The 22,903-nt window shown below is 42.0% G+C and overlaps 1 protein-coding gene across 1 annotated transcript in view; it reads left to right on the top strand.

The window, feature by feature from the left end:
- The window catches only part of LOC310930779 (spondin-1-like), a gene marked incomplete at its 5' end in the record, with an annotated part of 123,902 nt that extends 104,277 nt beyond the window's left edge, over positions 1-19,625 (top strand). The window contains 9 exons of the mRNA XM_083893823.1: positions 4,686-4,826; positions 5,630-5,705; positions 9,333-9,515; positions 16,280-16,450; positions 16,557-16,724; positions 16,815-16,973; positions 18,319-18,523; positions 18,689-18,768; positions 19,447-19,625. Coding sequence (XP_083749949.1) covers positions 4,686-4,826; positions 5,630-5,705; positions 9,333-9,515; positions 16,280-16,450; positions 16,557-16,724; positions 16,815-16,973; positions 18,319-18,523; positions 18,689-18,768; positions 19,447-19,610 — 1,347 coding nt within the window. The 3' untranslated portion in view covers positions 19,611-19,625. The remainder of the gene's footprint in view (positions 1-4,685; positions 4,827-5,629; positions 5,706-9,332; positions 9,516-16,279; positions 16,451-16,556; positions 16,725-16,814; positions 16,974-18,318; positions 18,524-18,688; positions 18,769-19,446) is intronic.
- Between the last annotated feature and the right edge of the window lie 3,278 nt (positions 19,626-22,903).

Below are 22,903 nucleotides of genomic sequence, written 5' to 3'. Positions count from 1 at the left end.
ACTGTCCAGGAGGCCTCTAACCGTCCACATGGCCTCCTAACTGTCCAGGAGGCCTCCTAACCGTCCACATGGCCTCATAACTGTCAAGGAGGCCTCCTAACCGTCCACATGGCCTCCTAACTGTCCAGGAGGCCTCCTAACCGTCCACATGGCCTCCTAACTGTCCAGGAGGCCTCCTAGCTGGCCAGGAGGCCTCCTAACCGTACACATGGCCTCATAACTGTCCAGGAGGCTTCCTAACTGTCCAGGAGGCTTACTAACCGTCCAAGAGGCCCCCTAACTGTCCAGGAGGCTTCCTAACTGTCCAGGAGGCTTCCTAACCGTCCATATGGCCTCCTAACTGTCCAGCAGGCCCCCTAACCGTCCACATGGCCTCATAACTGTCCAGGAGGCTTCCTAACCGCCCAGCAGGCCCCCTTACCGTCCAGGAGGCTTCCTAACCGCCCAGCAGGCCCCCTAACCGTCCAGGAGGCTTCCTAACCACCCAGCAGGCCCCCTAACCATAAGATAAGATAAGATAGCTTTATTTATCCCACAGTGGGGAGAGAACAGGGTTTCAGCAGCTCCGTATACAGATTAACAATTACACAATGTTATAAAAACTGTACAAAGGCCTCATGGATGTTCCCTGTACATCCATGAGGCCTCCTAACTAAGTGCCCGAGCCACCCAATCTGTCTCCTTTCCATGCGGAGGATCAGCGGCTCTCCTCTGAACCTTCTCATTTCTATTCTCTACGTCGTAGATTAACACTGAAGAAGTCCAAACTATGAAGGAACACATACGGAATTATGTAGTAAACAAACAAAAGTGTTAAAGAAATCAGAATATGTTTTATATTTTAGTCTTGAAGGAGTTCTACTCATGGTCTCAACTTGTTTTTGAGACCAGGAGTTGTGTTGTGTACATCTGTACAGTGAATAGCAGTGTTCTGACGTCTGTTCTAATCCAAATTATGGCAAGAACCACTTAAGGTCAGTCAATCTGGAAAATTGACTTATTATGTGCTTCTGAACCTCTTATTCTGGAAAGTTTCCCCCTTTTTTTAAAGGCACTCTTTTGTTTAATGGGACAATGTGTAGTATTTATGGGTTTATATAACCCAAAATCCACTTTTTTATATATATTATGTGCTCCTGCATTGTCTAGTCGCTGTATAATATTCTTTGTTTCATTTTCGTATTGTTTCAAAAAGTCATGTAAAATAACATGGTCGCGGGCCGTGGTTGCATAGCCACTGTTAGCAGCGAGACGCCATGCTTCTACGGGAGCCTGTAAGGACAATCAAGCGTCGCTTTACTTGTAGCTTTAGTCCCGCCTCCACTCTCTCCCCTTCGTCTGCTACGGCCGCGGTAGCTCGCCCTCTCCCTCACCTCACAAACCTCATCTGCTGACACGGAGAAAGACGACGAGGACGACATTTGACCAGCTGCGGATACCGTAGCGCTCAGGGAAGGGAGGGGGTGAGCAGAGGAGCAGTGCTTTGTTGTAAATTTCAGCCTCTCCTCTAGATGGCACTATAAACTACTTACGTCACCTTAAGTTTACATCTTCTCATATGGTCATTACGTGTAAATGACTGCCACCTACAGACAGAGACGTGGCATTGCACGTCTTCCAGGCACACACACTATACCTTTATAGTACTTTATAGTTGAAGGAAATTGTGTAAAATCAGATTTTCTCCCAACACGTTTATGAAAATTTTTGTGCTTGTTCTCACATTTTGCTTTTTTCCAAAGACTTATTTGGAGGAAGAGAAGAGTTTTGACTCGACTTTAAAGAGAATGGTTGATTTTGTTGCGGGGGTATTTTAGACGAGGACGCACGCGTCCTACTTTCTGACTGACACACACACACACACGCACACATTGAATAAAAAGTTAGTTTAAAACTTGAACAGCATTGATTTAACCTGAGAGAAAAAAGACGGTGATTAATTTTTGTCATGCTCGCCCTCTCTTTGTTTTAAAGCTGTTGAAACGCTACTAGCGCGCGCACACACACACACACACACACACACACACCTGTAAACAAAGCCATGGCTCTCATATTAAAGAGTTCACGTTAAACAGATTTAAATAATGCACAATGAGATCAAACGTAAAAGAGGCCACAGCCCAGGTGGCTGATGGGAAAAACAGCCACTGTTGGTGCCGCTCTCTCGCTATCATCCAGTCATCCAGGCAATTGTTTTTGACCACATTTTTCAAATGTTGGGATAAAGAAAAATAGGGGTCTGGGGTGTTTGTTCCCACAGATGAGCAGTAGGTGGCGCCAAAGTAATACTGAAGAGCGTCGTTTTTGCTGCTACAATCTGTTATTGTTGTAATATTTGCTTCTCGCACTAATGCTGCGTTTCCATTTTACGCCAGAACTCAGACCTGGGAATTTGGTCACACCCGAAATTCATCACGTTCCAGTTGAGAAAAAAACACCGAAATTCACCGTACCGTAACTTGGTGAACGTTGTAGTTTTGTCCTGATCACTTTATTTCTGCTTTCAGTTCTTTTATTTGCTAAATCTGTGTCCGTTGTATTGATTTGTACAACTTTAACACCAAGTGTAAAAACCTTTATGTGATATTTTCTGACTTTTTTAAATCTGCTGGGTTTCCACTAAAGTTTTCTTGATTTGGAAAAACTCAAAACTTAAAAACAGGCTAATGGACAGTAGGTCTATCTATGGTGGTATCGATACCACTTTTTAGTCCAGTAACGATATGTACCAACACAAATTTCAGTCCGATTCTGTCTTTATCTTCTTTTCCACAACTTAGCCGTTAGTTAAGACAACTTGCAGCTCTCTGGGGCTGCAACTAACCAACATTTACACCATTGATTCATCTGTCAATTGTTTCTGCGATCAATCAATTGGTTGTTTGGTCCATGAAATGTTATATAATAATATTATAACAAAATTATATCATATTATGATATAATTTTGTGTCTTGTTTTGTCCACAAAAACCAAAATGATTCAGTTTGATTGATTTCTTTGTTATATGGAGCAAAGGAACCAAGGAAATATTCATATCTTAAAAGCAGAAATATCTGAAAATGATATCCGATCTTGTGATTTTGTCGATATTGTATCATCTCATCCCTGATGGAAACCTACCTTATTAGGTCCTAAAGGAGTATAAACCAATGCAGCTGTTCTGCTCTAACGTCTTTAATAATTCTGCTTTTAATTACTGCTGCTCTGTAGTTCTCTCTCCCTCCAGAGAAACTTTGTTTGTTCCCATTTTAGAAGCCGTTTTTCTTTTTTCACAGACCAGCACAGACTGTGTGCTGCTGCTGTTGGATTTGTATTCTGAGTCACACAAAGTTATTCCCATGCCTGCAGTATTGGCTGTTTGGCTTTGATTTTTCCTCAACCATTCCTTGGTGGACGCACTCCCGACTCTCTCGCCCTGCAGCGTATTGGATTTGTTAGCATACGCGAGCAGATGTTCTCCTCCGGGACGTTCAAGCAATTCACGGTTTCGCGCGAGTGCATGATTTTGCACAATGTTAACGTGGGACTGTGGGAATAGTTCCCCTTCACGACGCGACCCCAGCTTCACCTGTAGCGTTGCGTCGCTCGCTGTCAGAGCTAATTCACCTTTAGACTCACATTGAGAACTTGGAGAGAGAGTGAACTACCCGGGGAGATGACGGCGAACGCTGAAAAAAGGCCCTTGGAAAATTATATAATGTTGGTAGCAGCAGTGGTGCCTTCTCCTGGGGGTTAAATCCATGCCTGCCTCATGACCCATTGTGCTCAGAAAATGTATTTATTTCCATAAAAAACGCTTCCAGGGGCTCAGAGCTTTTCAGCCGCATCAGCTCTTTTACATGTAAGATACTTAAATCTGCATTAACTGACTTGGCCACCTTAGGGGAGGGGGAAAGGCAGCAACTAAACATCTCTACATTATTACCGCACGATTTGAAACTGTGATAGCAAACATTAGAGAGTGCATAAAAGAATGGGCGCCATACTGGTGCTGCCATATTGTGTTGATAGTGGTGATTTCCCTCCAATCTGCTTGGTGTCGATCATCGAATGGATCGAATTTAGCAAGTTCCCACCAATGAGTCCATACAAACAGGTCAATCAGGACGTTTTAATAATTAATTGCAGATTTTAACATTAAAGGTGCATTATGTGATAAATCTAAAGCAACTGGCCATAAAATCCTCCTAACTCAGAAATAATGTTCATATAACAAACTGAACTCACCAACAACAACAGTACGGCAAAAATATTGGCATAAATTTTTTTTTTTTGCAAACTGCAAATCATGTTTATGTTTTGAAATCATGTTTTGGCATGTGGCGCCACCTACCGCCGTCTACCAATCATTGCAGTCAGTAGAGTCTCAGCTGCCGAGCAACCACGGGTTGCCAGTTACGTCAGAAAACCAAACCTAAAAGACCTCGGTATTTTGAATTTGAATGTAGTAACCGTTTTTGGCCACATTCTCACATATGGCACCTTTAACATAAAGAAGAGGGCATAAATATTTTAATAAATGTAAGGTAATTTAAGACAGATTCAACTTAGTTGCGGTTTTAAACTTCTTTATGGACAGAAAGCAATCAACACATGCAGGTATATTTATATATATACTGTATATTACACTGTGTTTGAATTGAAGTTGTACCATCCTCATAGATTTTTTTTTCGTTTTTCCTCAGTCACCGAACAAACCCACCATCCCCCAGGAGAAGATCCGACCCCTCACTAGTCTGGATCATCCCCAGAGTCCGTTCTACGACCCCGAGGGCGGAGCCATCACTCCTGTGGCGAAGCTGGTGGTGGAGCGCATCGCCAGAAAGGTAAAACTGTCGCACAAAAGAACATTAAAAATGTACAGTATATACATCGCTTATACAGTAAGTTTAAGGTATAAGCGCTTAGCCCTATGGTAAACGGTAGGTATGCTTACTCATTTTTTTAAGTAGTTTAATCACAATTTCACAAGTGTATGTAATATCTGCCAAACTTTGGCAAAGGGGACGATGTCTTGTCTGATATAACTTACATTTTGGCTAGCTCTGTTGGAGCTGGCTAGTGTGCTGTGTTTTGTTTGTAACATTTTCATAACGTGATTTGATTCGGGAATGCTCGCGCTTCGGCTTTGGAAAAAAAAACAAATCTGAACCTCTACGGAGCAAAGCAAAGGACCCACAATGCACTTTGGCAACGTGTAATGCGTTAACAATAAGTGAAACATGTTTAAGTCTCTTTCATGCTAAAATTAGCTGGGATTTTTTATATATTTTTTTTTTTTTAATATTAAGCGCTGTCCCAAGTTATAAAAAGTATTCTTACTTTACGTACGTACATTCGTACTTTGCTAAAGTATACTTACAAACATTGCTAAAGGCTATGCTAACATGCTAGCATGTTCACGGAGACTTGTTCATTGCAGAATCATTTGACCTGATCAAAAATAGGACAGTAGTCGACAAAATTTGAGATTAGCGTTGAATTTTTCTCTTTTAGTCCAAGGTTCTTGTCTAATTTTACATATTCCTAAGGTTAAAAAGTAAACTTTCTGAAAGTTCAGAGATGTTTTCAGAGCTGTGCGTGTTGTAGAAAGCTTAGCGCTTGACCCGTCTTCTCCTCGTGTGCACAGGGCGAACAATGCAACGTGGTTCCAGACACCATCGACGATATTGTGGCTGATATTGGACAGGAGGAGAAGGACAGAGGTACAGTTCACCGTCGACCTCCACGTTTCTTCCTTAATTACAGACCTTCAGGGAAAGAGTTCAACCAAGACACAACACTCAACTGATGCAGTGTATTTTTTTAATAATTCCGTCCCTGTCATTACCTGATATTAGTTTCTTCTGTGTTCTTTGAACTCGGGGGGCAAGTTCTTGGGTTCACCGTGTTTGCTAAACACTGGCGTTAGCCTCGGAGGCATGCGTCTCAAAGACTGAGCAAACAGTGTGTGCTGCGATGTTCAAGGACACGCTCACGCACTCGCTCTTGCTTGCTTGTTTAAGACACGGCTGGTTTTAAAATGCGACTCGGACAGAAAGGTCAAAACCACGTCTCCATGGTGGACCTTGTCGGGATCCGGGCCCCAAGGCTGCGTCTGGACCGAATTCAGTCTGTCCTTATCAAACATACTCGATATTCTGTGATGCAGCTCAGATCCTGTCTCTCTGGACTGTCGTGGTTGACGTACTGTATGTGCTCTTTCAGTCAGGATTTGGCATGAATACTTCTCGTTACAGTTGACTCCTAAACCGTTTGTGATGGCTAGGCCTGGCAAACTCGATTCTTTTTAAGGATTCGGGTTATTCTGAGTCACTCACTCAAATGATCCGGGTTATGCGAGTCACTTGAGTCACTTGAGTCACTTGAGTCACTTGAGTCACTTGAGTCACTTGAGTCACTTGAGTCACTTGAGTCACTTGTCTCTAACCACTAACATAGTAGAAAGTGTGGACTCACTGTTTCAGATCTGGTATTTTTGAAACTGCAATGTTACTGCAGCGGAGTTTTCTGTTGTCAAGTAAGCCTAAAGAAACCTATTAGAATGAATTACTCTTTGGGGACAGAGAGGGTATATTATAATAATTCATCCTTTGATGATGTTTTGTTAACAATAGAAAAGTTTGTCTAGCTTTAGCCTATCATTATTATTATTATTATAATTATAATTAGCCTATTATTAGGCTATTTAACAACTCAACCGACATCATACACCAAACCTAGGCCTATAACCTATAACCTATAAACATGCTACTTCATAAGTGAAAGTATGGCTTTTGTTGTGGATTTGCTGACTCGTGGAGAAATAGCCTACCTCTCGTCTGCTAGCTAGAAAACAGATCCACTCATGACAACGTAGCCGGCTGATTAGCGCGAGCCACGGCTGTTTACGGTTCTGCAGGAGGTTCCTATCTCGGACTTGAGTTGAGGTTGCCTTCGAAATTGTGGTTGCCTTCGAAATTGTAAGTTATACAACTTTTGGCAGCTAAGATGGCTAGGACTAGTAGCTAATTTTTTCAAGATGTTGTGTGTGGCGCTGTTTAAATTAAATTGTAGTATGACTCAACTGATCCGGGTTAATGATGCTAGTGACTCGCGACTCATGGGTTAATTTAAAGAGTCGGTTGAATCATGACTCAACCAGCTCTAGTGATGGGTAGAAAATTCAAAAACTATGGACTTGCGATCTGTCCAGGGTGTGACCCCAGCCTTTTGCCCTATGTCAGCTGAGATTGGCAACCCTCATGTGGAGGATAAAGCGGTAGAAGATGGATGGATGGATACTGGAAAACAGATAAATATATATATTACGGTAGCCCCTCAGGACATCTGCGGAACGACCGCCCAATCGCAGACCAAGATTCACGAGTGTGTCACACATTTGTGACGTCAGCTTCACAGTACGGCAGTTCCTAAACCGTTGAATAACTGCAAGATATGGAAAGAAATCCACATTTTTTGACAATTCTACAGCCATAAAATACATCAAATAAATCCAGGCGGCCTGATTATCATGATGGTCATAAGAGGGATGTCTGTCAGTGCCACTGCTGCCCTCTGCTGGTGTTTACAGCATCCGTCTGCAGGCTCCAACTGGGGGTTTGAGATGTTTGCTCATCACTCGCCAACATGTCTATGTGAACATATGTGTGTGGAGTGATCCTTTGGAGCCTGGACGCCAGAGAACTTTATTTTTAATGGTTGTTGGGATAAAAAAAACTGGCTTGACAAGTCTTAGATCTAAATTAATTTGAGATAGCTTGTTTTTTAATTGTTACAGGGACATAAAAATTATATTGATTAAACTAAGGTGTATTGGATTTTCAACAACCATAATGTTCAGACTGAGCTGCATCTGATTTGAGTCGCATGATAAAATTTAAACTGCAAAAAAAAAAAACTATGCAAATTTGCCAAAAAATCTGACCTTAATTACTTGGTATTCTGGATAAGGCTTGTAATGCCGTATAAACCTGGTTTTAAAGTGATCCAATCACGGGCAGATCGGGCTAAGAACAGCTCTGAATGCTCCCAATTCGTCCTGAAAACCTCCTCAGATCCAAACCACATTTTATATCATATCAAGGTTGTGGGTCCTGAACCCTGTGAAAGATCTGATCTAATGTGGTCACAGGAGAAGCATCCAGGATGCATTTTAAAGGCAGGTTTGAACACTCGGAAGAAGTGTTTTTGAGTTCACATGTTCTTCAGCTCAGTTCAGTTTCAGTTGAGTTGAAGATTCAATTCAACTCAACCCATTCATCCAAGAGGGTCTTGGATCTTCAGTTCTTCAGTTCCTCGGCTAACTCATGGTCGAACAATGCAGATCGACTTAACGACTATCAAGACCGGGTATCAGCCTCCGAGGTTAAAATACCTGGTTCTTCGTACTTGTTAGTCAGAACTGAAGAGGCCTCTTGGACAAGAGGGTGAAACATCTTCAACTCAACTCAAGCAAGTCCAACTACAGAAGAAGATTGGACTGAGAAAACTTCACTGTCGCATCACATGTTGCACAGTCTGCCGATAAAGCGACGGCCGGTGCATGACGGCACATGTGGGCCTCTGGGCCTCTCTTTATAGGCGTCCAGTCCCGGCTCGGTCGCGGGATTTTCCACCCACGCTGCAGAATTCTTAACAAGGGACCTCCTCAAAGACCTCCTCCACCACTCATGAACCATTTGTATCTTTCTTCTCTCCCTCCTCCCTCTGTGGGATGACACATGCAGGGATGGGTATCCGTTGAAGCCGATCCCTGTGGTCCGCGCACAGCTTCACTGCCTTCACTTACGCGTCAGCCCGACTCTGCTTTCACAAGCCTCTCTTGCTGCCTCTGTCATTAAGCTTCATCCCAGAGAATTGGACCCGCTCAGGTTCCTCCCCGAGGCCTGTCGGTGTATGCTTTCGTTCTTCTCTTCTCATTTTCTCTGCCTCTGAAGCCCCCAGAGAGCATTTTTAATTGAAGCTGGTCGCCCCTGCTACTCCTTCTACTTGTGCTGCCGCTGATAATTGGACAAGACGTTCGCACATCACACTCCTCTCGCTCTTTTTTTTTACCGCCTCTCTGTCCACAGATGTCACTGTGTGGCCTCTTGGGTTTCTACGACCTGTGGTAATCACCTTTGGATGTGATGTTAAATAATCAGTGTTAGCTTAGTCCAGTGTACGTTCAGCTCGTTATCAGGCTTCTGCAGAGCTTGATGACGTGCAGGGCAGTGTTCCCTGAGGACCAGGGTTGGGAAACACTGGCTTAGATGCCAGCCGTGCAGCTGTGTTTGAGGAAAGACTTCAGAATTCTGAAGATTTCCCACTTTGTCTTTCATCTCTTATAGACGACACGCCGGAGACGTGCATCTACTCGGCGTGGTCGCCCTGGTCGGCGTGCAGCAGTGCCACGTGCGAGAAAGGACGACGGATGAGGCAGAGGATGCTGAAGGCGCAGCTGGACCTCAGCGTGCCGTGTCCGCACACCCAGGATTTCCAGCCCTGCATGGGCCCGGGATGCAGCATTGAAGGTAAATAAACACACACACACATCTACATGACTGGAAGTATTTGGTAGTAGATAATATTTGGGTGGAATACAGGCTTTTAGCCAGCAGGGCATCCTGGGGGCCCTGTAATGAAAATAATAAGAAATTAGATGGCCTACTTTTAGGCAGGACGCCCTAAAGACGCCCTATTTTTTCCCCCGGTAACCACCGAAACGATGTTATGATGACGCGCGGGTAGAGAAATTATCCATTCTGCGTTGGATACGAAGGGTCCGCTTACAGCGGCGCACAATGCAGGAGAGAGAGAAGAGCACACAGAAAAAAAGGGCCCGCACCAAATGAGGGGCACCCTCTATAATTGCAATGCCTTGACTTTAGTGATGTCAGTACACACAATCCCAGCCATAACAACACATTTAGATTAAAAAATAAATAATTGTTACAAAATTGGCACAATAATTAATTTCGGTTTCGGTCCATTTTGAGTTACTTGCCCTTACTTCATGAGTCGCCATAATGGTCCTTCAAAGCCTCACAATGCCCCATTTTTATCTCAAATTTTCAAAAGCTCCGCATGGTGGGGACACCCTCTAAAAAAATCCTAGCTAAAAGCCTGGTGGAATATACCTTTAAAACTTAGAAAGAGTTGTATTTTTGTGCAATCGACTGTTAAAAAGCTTTTGTGCTTCATTCAAAGTAAGGACCCTCATAGACCCTTGTGCATTTCCTTAGACCTTAACCTTAACCATCTCAACTACATGCCTAACCCTAACCTTTAAACCAAAAAGTCCTTTAAAGAAGTGAGGTTGATCCAAATAGTCCTCACTTTAACCAAAATGTCCTCACCCCATACGGTCTCACAACTTCTGGTCCTCAAAACGCCACAAATACAAGAACACAGACACACACACAGCACAGGTTTCTAATCCCTGCAGCTGCCTGAAAAACAAAAGTCCAGACAGTGAAAAGAGTGTCCCCTTCTGTTATCTGCTGGTTCTACTCTGCAGTACTTCAGCACATATACTGGACATTATAAATAATAGATGTTTTTTGGAAGGAGAATATTGCCAGCGATTGTTCTCGAGGTCTTTGGAAGCTCCTCGAGGATCGACGATCACAGCCAAAGAGCAAGCGTGCAGATAATTCTGCAGTTCTTTCATCACACGGAGACTAAATCTGTTCTTTAATTCACTCTAAATGTGGGGGCCAAGAAGAGGGAAAACTTATCTCAATAAAGAGCATTTACACTCTGGAGCAGACCATTAAAGTTGTTGTTTTTTTGCTGACTCGAGTGTACATCTCCTCTGACTTCAACTGTACAACCATGAAACCAAACTAAATATAAGACACAGGTGCCGCCATTTTGTGCCGGAGACGTTATTTTTTTGACAATTGGAGCCAAGGATTGGGCTCCTTTAATCATACGAACTCAGTTATGTAGGTACTGCACAAAGATGATGTATTAGATTGTGTCAGTGTTTTAAAACTGTAAATTCACAGATGTCTAAATGGGAACCAAATTGTCAAAATTGGCCTTGTGTTCTATGGACCATGCGGTTGGTGTAGTGGTTAGCACAGGTTTGCAACATCGGTCAGGCCTGTGTTGGACTGGCGAAATGTCCAGGGTGTGACCCCGCCTTTCAGCCTATGTCAGCCGAGATTTGTGCCATGGGCGGGGCTTTAGGAAGCTGCCAGCTGATTGGCTAGTGAGTTTTGGCGCGACAGCTCAATTGACCGGAAGTCGTCACAAGCTTGGAGTCCGCTGTGGACATCCGACAAAATAATTGTAAATATCTAACGTTTGTTAGATTATAAACGTATATAAATTTATATTTTATATGTGAAAAGTGTTGTTTGAAAATTATTGATATTGAATTCCATAGATAAAGCGGTAGAAGATGGACGGACATCATGTTCTATCGGAGAAGAGCTCAAACTACTGATTTTGACCATTAACTTCCTCGTGTTATAGCTAGTGCTGGGCTCTAGGTTAACGCATGACACGTTTCCATGACAACTGACCGGAAAAGGACGCATGTGACGTCATGTTTACGTGCCGCAACACCGGAGTCCAGGCACCGTTTACCAGTTAGCTCTGTTAGCTGCATTAGCTCCTTTTAAGTGCCGTTAGCGCGCATACAGTCAAACTGGAGCGGTCTGTTTATTAAACGAAAAGAGCAGCAGCGCTACAATTAACCAGCGTACCTGTGTACTGCGTATGTGTGCCTCTGTTTTTAAAGTTTAGCATTACTTTAGAGACTCATTTTAACAATCGGGAGTCACGTAAACATGACGTCACGCTAGTGTTTTTCTGGTGAGTTGTCATTGAAAGGTGTTGTGCGTTAACGTTGACGCCGCAAACCGCCATTAACATTTGACAGCAATAGTTATAACTTAAGCGAGAAGTCGGAGCTCATTTTGTGTAACGCAACGTTGCGTTGTCATCAAGACGACTAAATAATGGCGCATCTAAAATGAAGAGAGCTCAAAGTTTTTATCTGATAGAAAAGAAAAGGAATGTCCTTCCACTGTCTGTCGATCTCTCACGTTGATATTTTAACATTTTGCTGCGGGCAGCTTTTTCTGTGTGGAGATTATCCCCCAGATTCTGCCAACCTCATCACACATAAATTGTGCAAATCGCCTCATTAACGTTATCAGAGTCGGTCGCGGCGTAGAGATTAAATCTGGAATATTGCAAAGTGAGCACTCCTCTGGTGAACTTCCATTAAAGGCTGTTTTTGGGGGGGGTTTTTTTAATAGCGAAACATATTCTAAAGATATCTCACAGAACTTAATGTGGCATTGATTTCATGAGGGTGAGGCTTTTACTTAAGTGGCGAAAATCACCTTTTTTTTACGCGCCGTTGAACGCCAATCGATACGGCAACCAAGGCCGTCTCTTGTGGCTCATTTTAGCCAGAAAAATGTCTCCATCATGCAACAAAACCTTTAACTTTAACCTTAAACAGGTGACAAGTGTCAAGAAAAGAATAAAAGGATGGATTAAAACTTCAGGAAGTACCAAAAACCACAAGTAAACCCTTATTTCTTTAAGTGAATGTTACCTTTAAATATGAAAATGACTTTAAAGTGTAATTCTGTTCTCACCCTTTTAGAGTTTTATAATCTGGTGCGTTTGCTTCCCATTAACAAAGATTTAGGGGTGGGGATCAGTGAGCCCCTTGAAAAATAATAAGCGGATTAACTGAGACTCAGTGACTGTGGGTGGTTCTCTGTGACTTAAACTGATGTTTGCCGCCGCCTCATTTGCATCTCGCAGCGTGGTGGCGTCGTTAATGGTTCAGCCATTTACAGGAGAAGTGGGGGGGTGGAGGGGGGGAACGTGTCATGACAGAATGTTGTAAATCCATGGAGTAAAAGGTGCCCTAGCATAAAAGATTATCGCAGGATTAGCTGCGCAGACTCTGGGACGTTTTTTGAAAACCAGGATTATCTTTGACGGAAAGTGTTTTTATTTCAACGTCCTCTGAGATCCAATTATCTGTCAAGATAAATAACTCATTTGCGAATTAGAATTAACATATATATCAGTGCTGGGCCAACGTTAACGCACGTTAAAGTATGGCGCGTTTCCATGACGACTGTCCAGAAAAAGACGCGCGAGATGTCATGTTTACGTGACTCCCGATTGTTAAAATGAGTCTCTAAAGTAACGCTAAACTTTAAAAACAGAGGCACACATACGCAGTACACAGGTACGCTGGTTATTTGTAGCGCTGCTCTTTTCGTTTCGTAAACAAACCGCCCCAGCTCGACTGTAGGCGCGCTAACAGTGCTAAAGGAGCTAACGGAGCTAACTGGTAAACGGTGCCTGGATTCTGGAGCAGCGGCATGTAAACGTAAAGATTCTTTTTCCGGTCAGTCGTCATGGAAATGCACCATGCGCTAACGTCTGTTATATACATATATATATGGATATATTACCTGCTATGCTAGGTCTCATGAAAGAAAACCAACACTTCTTTTAAATGCCACGGCCTCTTTTTTATTTATGTTTAATGACCTTTTCAAAGCTGTTTTCACAGGCCCACGCTTTCACTGTGGTAAAATTAATAACCGCACATTAAGGGATGCTAGTGCCCGTTAGCACTCAAGTACACATGAGAAAATGAGTTGGACACCCATGTTCTAAAGGGTTAAACAAAGATGTTCACATCAAACCTGGTCACAGATGTTTTTGGCGCAAACTTAGTGTTTAACTTAGCTTTCTGATCTCTGTTCACAACCACAGACGCTAACTTACTCTGGAGTTTGTCAGCGTTTGCAACAAACACCGCGTCTCCTCTTGTCCGTCCTCGCTTCCCAAGGACGTCAACCAGTCGTTAGAGAAGAGGAAGCATCGAGGCTGAAGCTTCTCACACACACATCGTTCACTGCTGCTGTTATTGATTAGCACACAGCTACACGCGTAGCATTCCGCTCCTAAGCACCTCTCCTTTGTTTCCATTTAGCGCTCCGTTAGCGCGCAGCGGGAGATTGATAATTACGTAGTTCACAGCGGGGCCGGGGATGAGGAGCTGGAGGCCAGTGGTGATTAATATTCCCGGGGAAAGGCGTTTGGTTCTCTGGGGGACGCTCGTCCACAGCCAGAGTTACCTGGGTGTCTTTTATTAATGACTCACTTAGTTCTGCTTTATTTGGCCGCGGTCGGTGAACAACGCTGCTCTCGTCTGGAAAGTCAGAGAGGAAACACTGTTCAGAGGTCTTTTTAAAAACGACTTCAGTGTTTCTTGAAGTCCTTGTTGTTCAGTTTGTTCTCGTTTGGTTTGGTTCTTCTTCACAGACTCTGCTAATCAAAGAGGAAGTGGAAGTTAAAATGACAGTTCAGAGTCACTGGTGTATTGTAGCACTGTTAGCTCTCACTGAGCTTTAGCATCTCACAGTCACAGTATGAGTCAGTCAAGTGTTTTTCCGCACACTTTGTAACTGTTCAGTTTTCCTCAGTGTTTAAGTTCGGAAGTAAAAGTAAAATTTTTGATCAAATTTACCAGCAAAAGTACTGCGTCTAAACATGTACTCAAGCAAAAGTACTAAAATGTAAGTACACAAATCTCACGTGAATTATTTTTAATTAAAGGCACAACTTTACAAATTAAAGTGCTGACAAAATAAAATATGTAAACATGTAATGTATAAGTCAACATGGGTACTGTCCTCATCATTCATTCACCTGTCCTCATCATTCATTCACCCGTCCTCATCATTCATTCACCCGTCCTCATCATTCATTCACCCGTCCTCTTCATTCACCTGTCGTCATTATTCACCTGTCTATCCTCAACATTCACCTGTCCGCATCATTCACCTGTCCACACCATTCACCTGTCGTTGTCAATCATTCACTCGTCCTCTTCATTCACCTGTCCACACCATTAACCCGTCCTCTTCATTCACCTGTCATCATCACTCACCTGTCTGTCCTCATCATTCGTCTGTCCTCATCATTCGTCTGTCCTCATCATTCACCTGTCCTCATCATTTATTTACCTGTCCTCATCATTTACAGGTCCTCATCAGTCACCTGTCCTCCTCATTCACCTGTCCTCATCATTCATTCACCTGTCCTCATCATTCACCTGTCCTCCTCATTCACCTGTCCTCATCATTCACCTGTCCTCTTCATTCACTTGTCCTCATCATTCACCTGTCCTCATCATTCATTTATGTGTCCTCATCATTCATTCACCTGTCCTCATCATTCACCTGTCCTCCTCATTCACCTGTCCTCATCATTCACCTGTCCTCATCATTCAACTGTCCTCATCATTCATTTACCTGTCCTTATCATTTATTTACCTGTCCTCATCATTTACAGGTCCTCATCAGTCACCTGTCCTCCTCATTCACCTGTCCTCATCATTCATTCACCTGTCCTCTTCATTCACTTGTCCTCATCATTCACCTGTCCTCATCATTCATTCACCTGTCCTCATCATTCATTCACCTGTCCTCATCATTCACCTATCCTCCTCATTCACCTGTCCTCATCATTCACCTGTCCTCATCATTCACCTGTCCTCATCATTCAACTGTCCTCATCATTCATTTACCTGTCCTCATCATTCAACTGTCCTCATCATTCATTTACCTGTCCTCATCATTCATTCACCTGTCCTCATCATTCAACTGTCCTCATCATTCACCTGTCCTCATCATTCAACTGTCCTCATCATTCATTTACCTGTCCTCATCATTCATTTACCTGTCCTCCTCATTCACCTGTCCTCCTCATTCACCTGTCCTCATCATTCACCTGTCCTCATCATTCAACTGTCCTCATCATTCATTTACCTGTCCTCCTCATTCACCTGTCCTCATCATTCAACTGTCCTCATCATTCACCTGTCCTCATCATTCAACTGTCCTCATCATTCATTTACCTGTCCTCATCATTCATTTACCTGTCCTCCTCATTCACCTGTCCTCATCATTCACCTGTCCTCCTCATTCACCTGTCCTCATCATTCACCTGTCCTCATCATTCAACTGTCCTCATCATTCATTTACCTGTCCTCATGATTCACCTGTCCTCAACATTCATTCACCTGTAAATTTTAAACAAGCTACTTTTTTACTTTAACTTGAGCACATTTTTAGACCAGTACTTTTACTTTTACTGAAGTAAAATCTCATCAGAATAGCGGTACTTTTACTTGAGAAGAATATTATAATATCAGTAACTCTTTCCACCTCTGACTAAAAACCGTCGTGTTTTTCCTAAGCTGACCCTGTCGTACCTTCTCTCTCTTCCTGGCGAACAGAACCTTCCACGTGTATGATGTCAGAGTGGATCAGCTGGTCGGCGTGCAGCGTGTCCTGTGGGATGGGCATGAGGTCCAGGGAGCGATATGTCAAACAGTATCCAGAGGACGGATCACTCTGCCAGCTGCAGACCGAGGAGACGGAGAAGTGCGTCGTCAACGATGAATGCTGTGAGTTCCTCATCTTTCTTCTGTGTCTCTTTTTTAAACGCCGAACTGAACCCCCACCGTCCCTAAACGTTGACGTCCTGACGTTCCCCCCTCACTTCCCCCACAGCTCCCAGCAGCTGTGTGGTGACGGAGTGGACGGAGTGGGATCCCTGCAGCGTCACCTGTGGACTCGGCATGAGGAGACGCGAGCGCATGGTGAAGATGCCGCCCATCGACGGATCCATGTGTAAAACAGAGGTGGCGGAGGTGGAGAAGTGCATGATGCCGGAATGCCGTGAGTCGTCGTCAGTCGTTCGTGTATTCACTGGTAATTAAATCGTCCATGCATTAACAGTTTTGTTCCCGTGTGTGTGTGTGTGTGCAGACACCATCCCTTGCATGCTGTCTCCGTGGTCAGACTGGAGCGTGTGCAGCGTGACGTGCGGTCGCGGCATTCGTACGCGTCAGCGGATGTTGAAGTCCGATCCGGCGGAGTGCACCGAGGAGCTGGAGCAGACGGAGAAGTGCATGCTGCCCGAGTGTCGTGAGTACAAAAAAAGTCCACTTTCATCATTAAAGATATTAAAGTAAAGAACAAATACTGATAAAATACAGTTGGAGAAATCTAAACTTTACATAATAAGGCAGAAACCTTGACAATACTGTACTATCGAGAGAATAGAAGAAGAGAAAGAGAAACAAATATGACTTTGAACCAGACTCAAAAATGTGTAGCATATCTGCCAAGACAGGTTGTGGTGAAAGGAAATGATGGGGCACAGAGTTAGAGAAAGAAGACCTTAAATACAACAATTATAATTGTTAATATTATATATTAACAATTATTACACAATACTAGTGCAGTGCCCGTAGAAAGTATGTATTCCTATAGTGGGAGCTGAAGAAGATTTTTCAGTTATGGCAAAGCATGACAAGGAACGTAAAGGCTAAAATAATACAAACATTGTGCAACCTCATTAAGCACAACGCAAATGTGGCTTACGCATTTTTTTTTAAGAAAGTCAGCTCACTCTCAAACTGCATCAGGGCAAATGGATGATTTCCTGAATTTCAAAAATGAATTAAAAATATTCCTTAAGAGGTTTGCAAATATTTTCAACGGATCCTTGTTCAGGGCGATGCTGACTATTATGATGGTAAATTTCAAGTCATTCTGAGATACTTTTTTTTTGCTGATGAGCCGCTGCCTGCCTGGTGCAGCATGATAAATCAGTGAAAATTAATTCCGTAAGAAACAAAAGAAAAAATGCTCTATTTTTGTGATTTCAGCACAATTATTACTACTTTATATAACAACTAAAACTGCGATATATAATAAATCAGGATGGAGTTGTGTATTATTCCCATGGCGAATTATCATGGGTGCACCTGAAAACTAAGGGTTAATCTCATCTCACACCAGTTAGAAACGTACTTCTTACTATCACATTAGATTATCTGTTAATTCTTCAAAATTCAACATTTACTCACTCACACATACACATAAAAACAAAACTCTTTGATTGACATCAGCTGTTCATCCACCACCAATCAAAAAGGAGGTAATCAGCACCATCTAGTGGTCAAAACGTGGCAGTCAATAGTGAAAACAACACACAGTGACTCTGTGAGTAAACTTCAGAATCACATAGGAGGATAAGACGACTTGTGGGTTAATTTGTTTCATGAAATATATCTTCATAATCCTAATCCTAACTAATCAACAAATGGACTAAAACATGGAAACCGATGAAAACATAATCTTCATTTTCAGAAGTATTTAAAACAACTTTGTACTCTTGCTTGAATCCCATTTTTATGACAAAAGTAAGGTAGACTATTCCAGATTAGCGTATATTACAGATTATCCGTTTTCTCTCTCCGCGCAGCCGTCGACTGCATGGTCTCCGACTGGTCCGACTGGTCCGAGTGCAACAAGTCCTGCGGTAAAGGTCACACCATCCGGACCCGCATGGTCAAGCTGGAGCCGCAGTTCGAAGGCGGAGCCTGTCCTGAGACCATCCAGAGGAAGAAGTGCAAGATCAGGAAGTGCCGCACGAAAGGCAAGGAGGAGAGAGGAGGAGGAGGAGGAAGGGGAGGAGACGGAGAAGGAAGAGGAGGAGATGGAGAAAGAAGAGGAGGAGATGGAGGAGGAAGGGGAAGAGGAGGGGACAGAGGAGGAAGAGGAGGAGACGGAGGAGGAAGAGGAGGAGACGGAGGAGGAAGAGGAGGAGACAGAGGAGGAGACGGAGGAGGAAGAGGAGGAAGAGGAGGAGATGGAGGAATGAGGAGACGGCGAGGAAAGCAGGGCAGAGAATCAGCGCTGGAGGAGCAACAAGGTTCGTGACGTCATTGTTGTTAAATCCACTTAAGACAAAATATAACCACTTCATTTCATGAGAGATTAAGATTAAGAATTAATCTGAATTCAATTGTGTCAAATTTCAGGTAAATGTTTTTTTTACTGACTCGTGTCAGTTTTTCCTTGTGTGTTATTCAGATTAGAATAGATTTGACTCAATTCCATGAGAATAGATTGGATGGATCAAATTAGACCAGACTAGACTAGGGTAGATTAAATTTAGTGTGATTGGATCAGATTAGATTTGACTCAATATGGTAAGGTTTGATTAGACTATATTAGATAGACCAGGTTATATCAGATTTGGTTCAATTAGACTAGACTAGATAGATCACATTAGAAAAAACAAGATTAGATTAGACTTTATTTGATTCTATTAGACCAGATCAGATTAGATAGATTAAATTAGATTAGGTTAGATCAGATCAGATCTGATTTGATTCCATGAGACTAGATTAGATAAATCTGATTAGAATAAACTAGATTTGAGCAAAATCTATTAGATTCTATGAGACCAGATTAGATAGATCAGATTAGATTAGATTAGATTCGATCAGATTTGATTCTATGAGAATAGATTAAAGACCTAAAACATTCAGTTTCCTCTCATAGACAAGTAAATAAACTCCACATTTATACTTTTCTTCCATTCCAGGCTGCAGGATGCATCCGTGGAGCAGCTGGTCGGACTGTTCCAAACCGTGCGGCGGGGGGGTCCAGGAGCATTTCATGACGGTGAGGAAGCGGTCGAAGGGAAGTCCGGCGTCCAGCTGTAAGGAGAGGAAGGAGATCCGTGCCTGTAACGTTCATCCCTGCTAGGGGGCACTACTGAGCCACAGAGGAGCGGAGGCTTGAATACATTTAGAATATGAAAGTATTGGTTTATTCGATCGTGTTGGAAGGTGAAGGTGAGGATGCTGATGATGATGATGATGATGGTGGGTTTGGAAAGTTTGGTCAATTCGCTGTTTAGTGAAGCCATTGTAGACGTTTAGTGAACAGGGCTGAATTTACTTTAGAGAGTCGTGATTGTGTCCTGCAAAAAAACAACAAAAACAAAACAACGACAGTTGTTTTTCTTCTTTTTAAATTTCCATTAACACAAAAGTTTCACCGTGACCTGGGAACATGGAATATTGTTGATTCCTGCTCTTTTCCCGGGAATTCTCATCGAAATCTGATAATGTTTTGTGAGGAAATTACTTAATTTAAGCCATCAAAACATGCCATATCTGCTACTGCACTCATCTACGGCAGAGTATTAGTGCCACATGTAAATAAAAAAAACAGCATGAATTCTGAAATTTAAGTCTGAAATCTGGGGGAAAAAAGTCTGAATTATGGCTTTAATCCCAGAATCCTGACTCGAAGCGTCTTGGCCACGACAACCCTCTGCGTTTAGGCGAATTTCGATCATTCGCCACGAAACAGGAAGTGCCCTATGACTCAAGTTCCACCGAATTTCCCGAAACTTGGCGGGAAGATGTTATAGACCGAGACGAGCAAAAAAGTCGACCGTAACCATGGTCTCAACTCAACAGGAAGTCGGCCGTTTGGTGTCCATTTTGGCGATTTGCACCCTACGTAAATGAGCAAGAATTTCCCAAAATTTGGCGGGAAGATGTTATAGACCAAGACGAACAAAAAAGTCGAACGTAACCATGGCCTCAACTCAACAGGAAGTCGGCCGTTTGGTGGCCATTTTGGCGATTTGCACCCTACGTAATTAAGCTAGACATTTCAAAGGAGATAAAGTTGTCGAAAAGGTTTCTTTGGATTCAAAAGTGAGGTCAGGGAACTGCTGTGGGGACGCGAGGGCCTTATCATGACTCTATAGATTTATTTGCAAGACTCACTCAGTCACGTCTCTGCAGTCGTGTGGATGAACTGTATATTATCTACTATCTAACCAACACGTATAAAATGACACTTGTATGTAAGAACTAAAAGAAGAACAACAAAAGAAAAACAGTGGTGCATTTAAATGGAGATGTTTTCTACTGTAATCTAATCTGGTCATCTTTTTACTGTGCTGCTGTTTCTCTGTGGTTGCAGCTCATGTAGCATTTTAAAACCTGCGACGGCTGTTTTCCCCCCGCAGGATTCTACTTTAGCATGTGTGCGGATCGGGATTTGATCGCGTTTTATCGGCTGTAGATGTTTCAAAAAACGACTGTCTGCCTCAGCTGGCTCCTGAACGCACCACCAGGTGGCGCCGACAGCTCGTCGTAAACTAGACTGTTACCGAGGCCTTTGTTGAAAACACACCTTGCTTCCACGTATTTTCTTTTTATTCTTATTCTTCTCATTATTGTTTTTATTGTTACGCTTTACATCCTGACTGTGATCTGTAATTTTTTAATCCCTGGCAGATTATACTGTAGTTTGTTTCTGTTGTAATTATAGTTGTTGATGTTTTTATTTTTTATTTCACTCTTCTCACTCTTTCACTTTTATTTTTCTGAGACTTTGTGTCATGTGACTATTTTGTAAGAAACCACCTTTACAATAAAAACCATGTAAATGTGAAAATCCTGTCAATATTTGTCATCAGTGTCACTTTGAATTGATTAGATAAAAAATAACATGGATCACACCAGATTATGCTAGATTTGATCAAATTATGTTGGATTGGATCAGATTAGATTTGACTCAATTCGGTCAGGTCTGATTATTGATTGATTAGCTAGACGAGACTACACTAGGTTAGACTGGACTAGATTAGCCACGATCGGATCGGATTAGATTTGTTTCCAGGAGACTAGATTAGATAGATTAGATTGGATGAGATTAGATTAGATTAGCCATTCAATAGATCAGATGGGATGGATGAGATTAAATCAGATTTGATTTGATTTCATGAGACTAGATTAGATAGATTAGATCAGAATAAACTAGATCAGATTTGATTTGATTCTATGAGACCAGATTAGATAAATCAGAGTAGATTAGATTGGATTAGATTAGATTAGATTAGATTAGATTAGATCAGATTAGTTCAGATTAGATTAGATTAGATTAGATCAGATCAGTTTTATGTTGATTCTATGAGACCAGATTAGATAAATCAGAGTAGATTAGATTAGATTAGATCAGATTTATTTTGATTATATGAGACCAGATTAGATAAACCAGAGTAGATTAAATTGGATTAGATTAGATTAGATTGGATTAGATAAAATCAGATTAGATTAGATTAGATTAGATTAGATCAGATTTTATTTGATTCCAATGGGAATAGATTCAATAGATCAGATTGGATAGATTAGATTAAATCAGATTTGATTTGATCCCATGAGACTAGATTAGATTAGAAGAGATAATACAATTCAAAAGAGACATAATAAAGCACTTAAATAAGGCAAAAAACAATATAAATAAAACATGTATATATTAATGTTTGCCTTGAAAGAAAAATACAATTAAACAGTTTATTTAATTATTCAAATGGTAAAAAAAAATATTTGCATAAAGATAATTGTATTGTGGATTGTATTTGATCCACTTTTGTTGAAGAAAACAACAATAATTCATTCGAATTTTTTTCAAGATGGTTTCTGATATACTGACAGTGTCGGTCCACCAGGTGGCGATGTAAGAATGTAAAATCACACAACTGGAGACTTCTCTGTTCAATCTGTCAGTTTTTCTAATATTGTTTAATCTTGAAAAATTATAATAATCTTTACTGAACGTTTTCAGTGAAGAACAAATAAACAAATTAAAAAAAAAAAAAGATAATTACATGCACTAATAATGTGATTACTCTGACCTTTGACCTCAGCAGGAAGTAAATACAGGTGACAAACACTGTGAAACACAGAAGAAGAAGAAGAATCCCTGATTACTATCAGCTGTGCTCTTTCAGCCAATCAGAGGCTGCATTCATTCATTCATGTCCTGTCACCTCTGAGTGTTGCAGATCTTTGTTAGAAAGATGACGATGATGATGGCGTTTCTCTGTGCGTCGACTCTGATGGTGATGAGGTGATGTGACACACGTTTAACTGCATTTAATCCAGACGACACGCCACTTAAATGTGATATTCACAGATTATTTTGCATCATTAATTCAGTTTTTTATTATTGTGAGTCTCTGGTGTATTTAGCGA

Source organism: Microchirus variegatus (assembly GCF_963457635.1).
Source record: "Microchirus variegatus genome assembly, chromosome: 8".
In the NCBI taxonomy this organism is placed as follows: Eukaryota; Metazoa; Chordata; class Actinopteri; order Pleuronectiformes; family Soleidae; genus Microchirus; species Microchirus variegatus.
The sequence above is the reverse complement of the archived record's forward strand: the minus strand, read 5'-3'. Positions and strand labels throughout refer to the sequence as shown.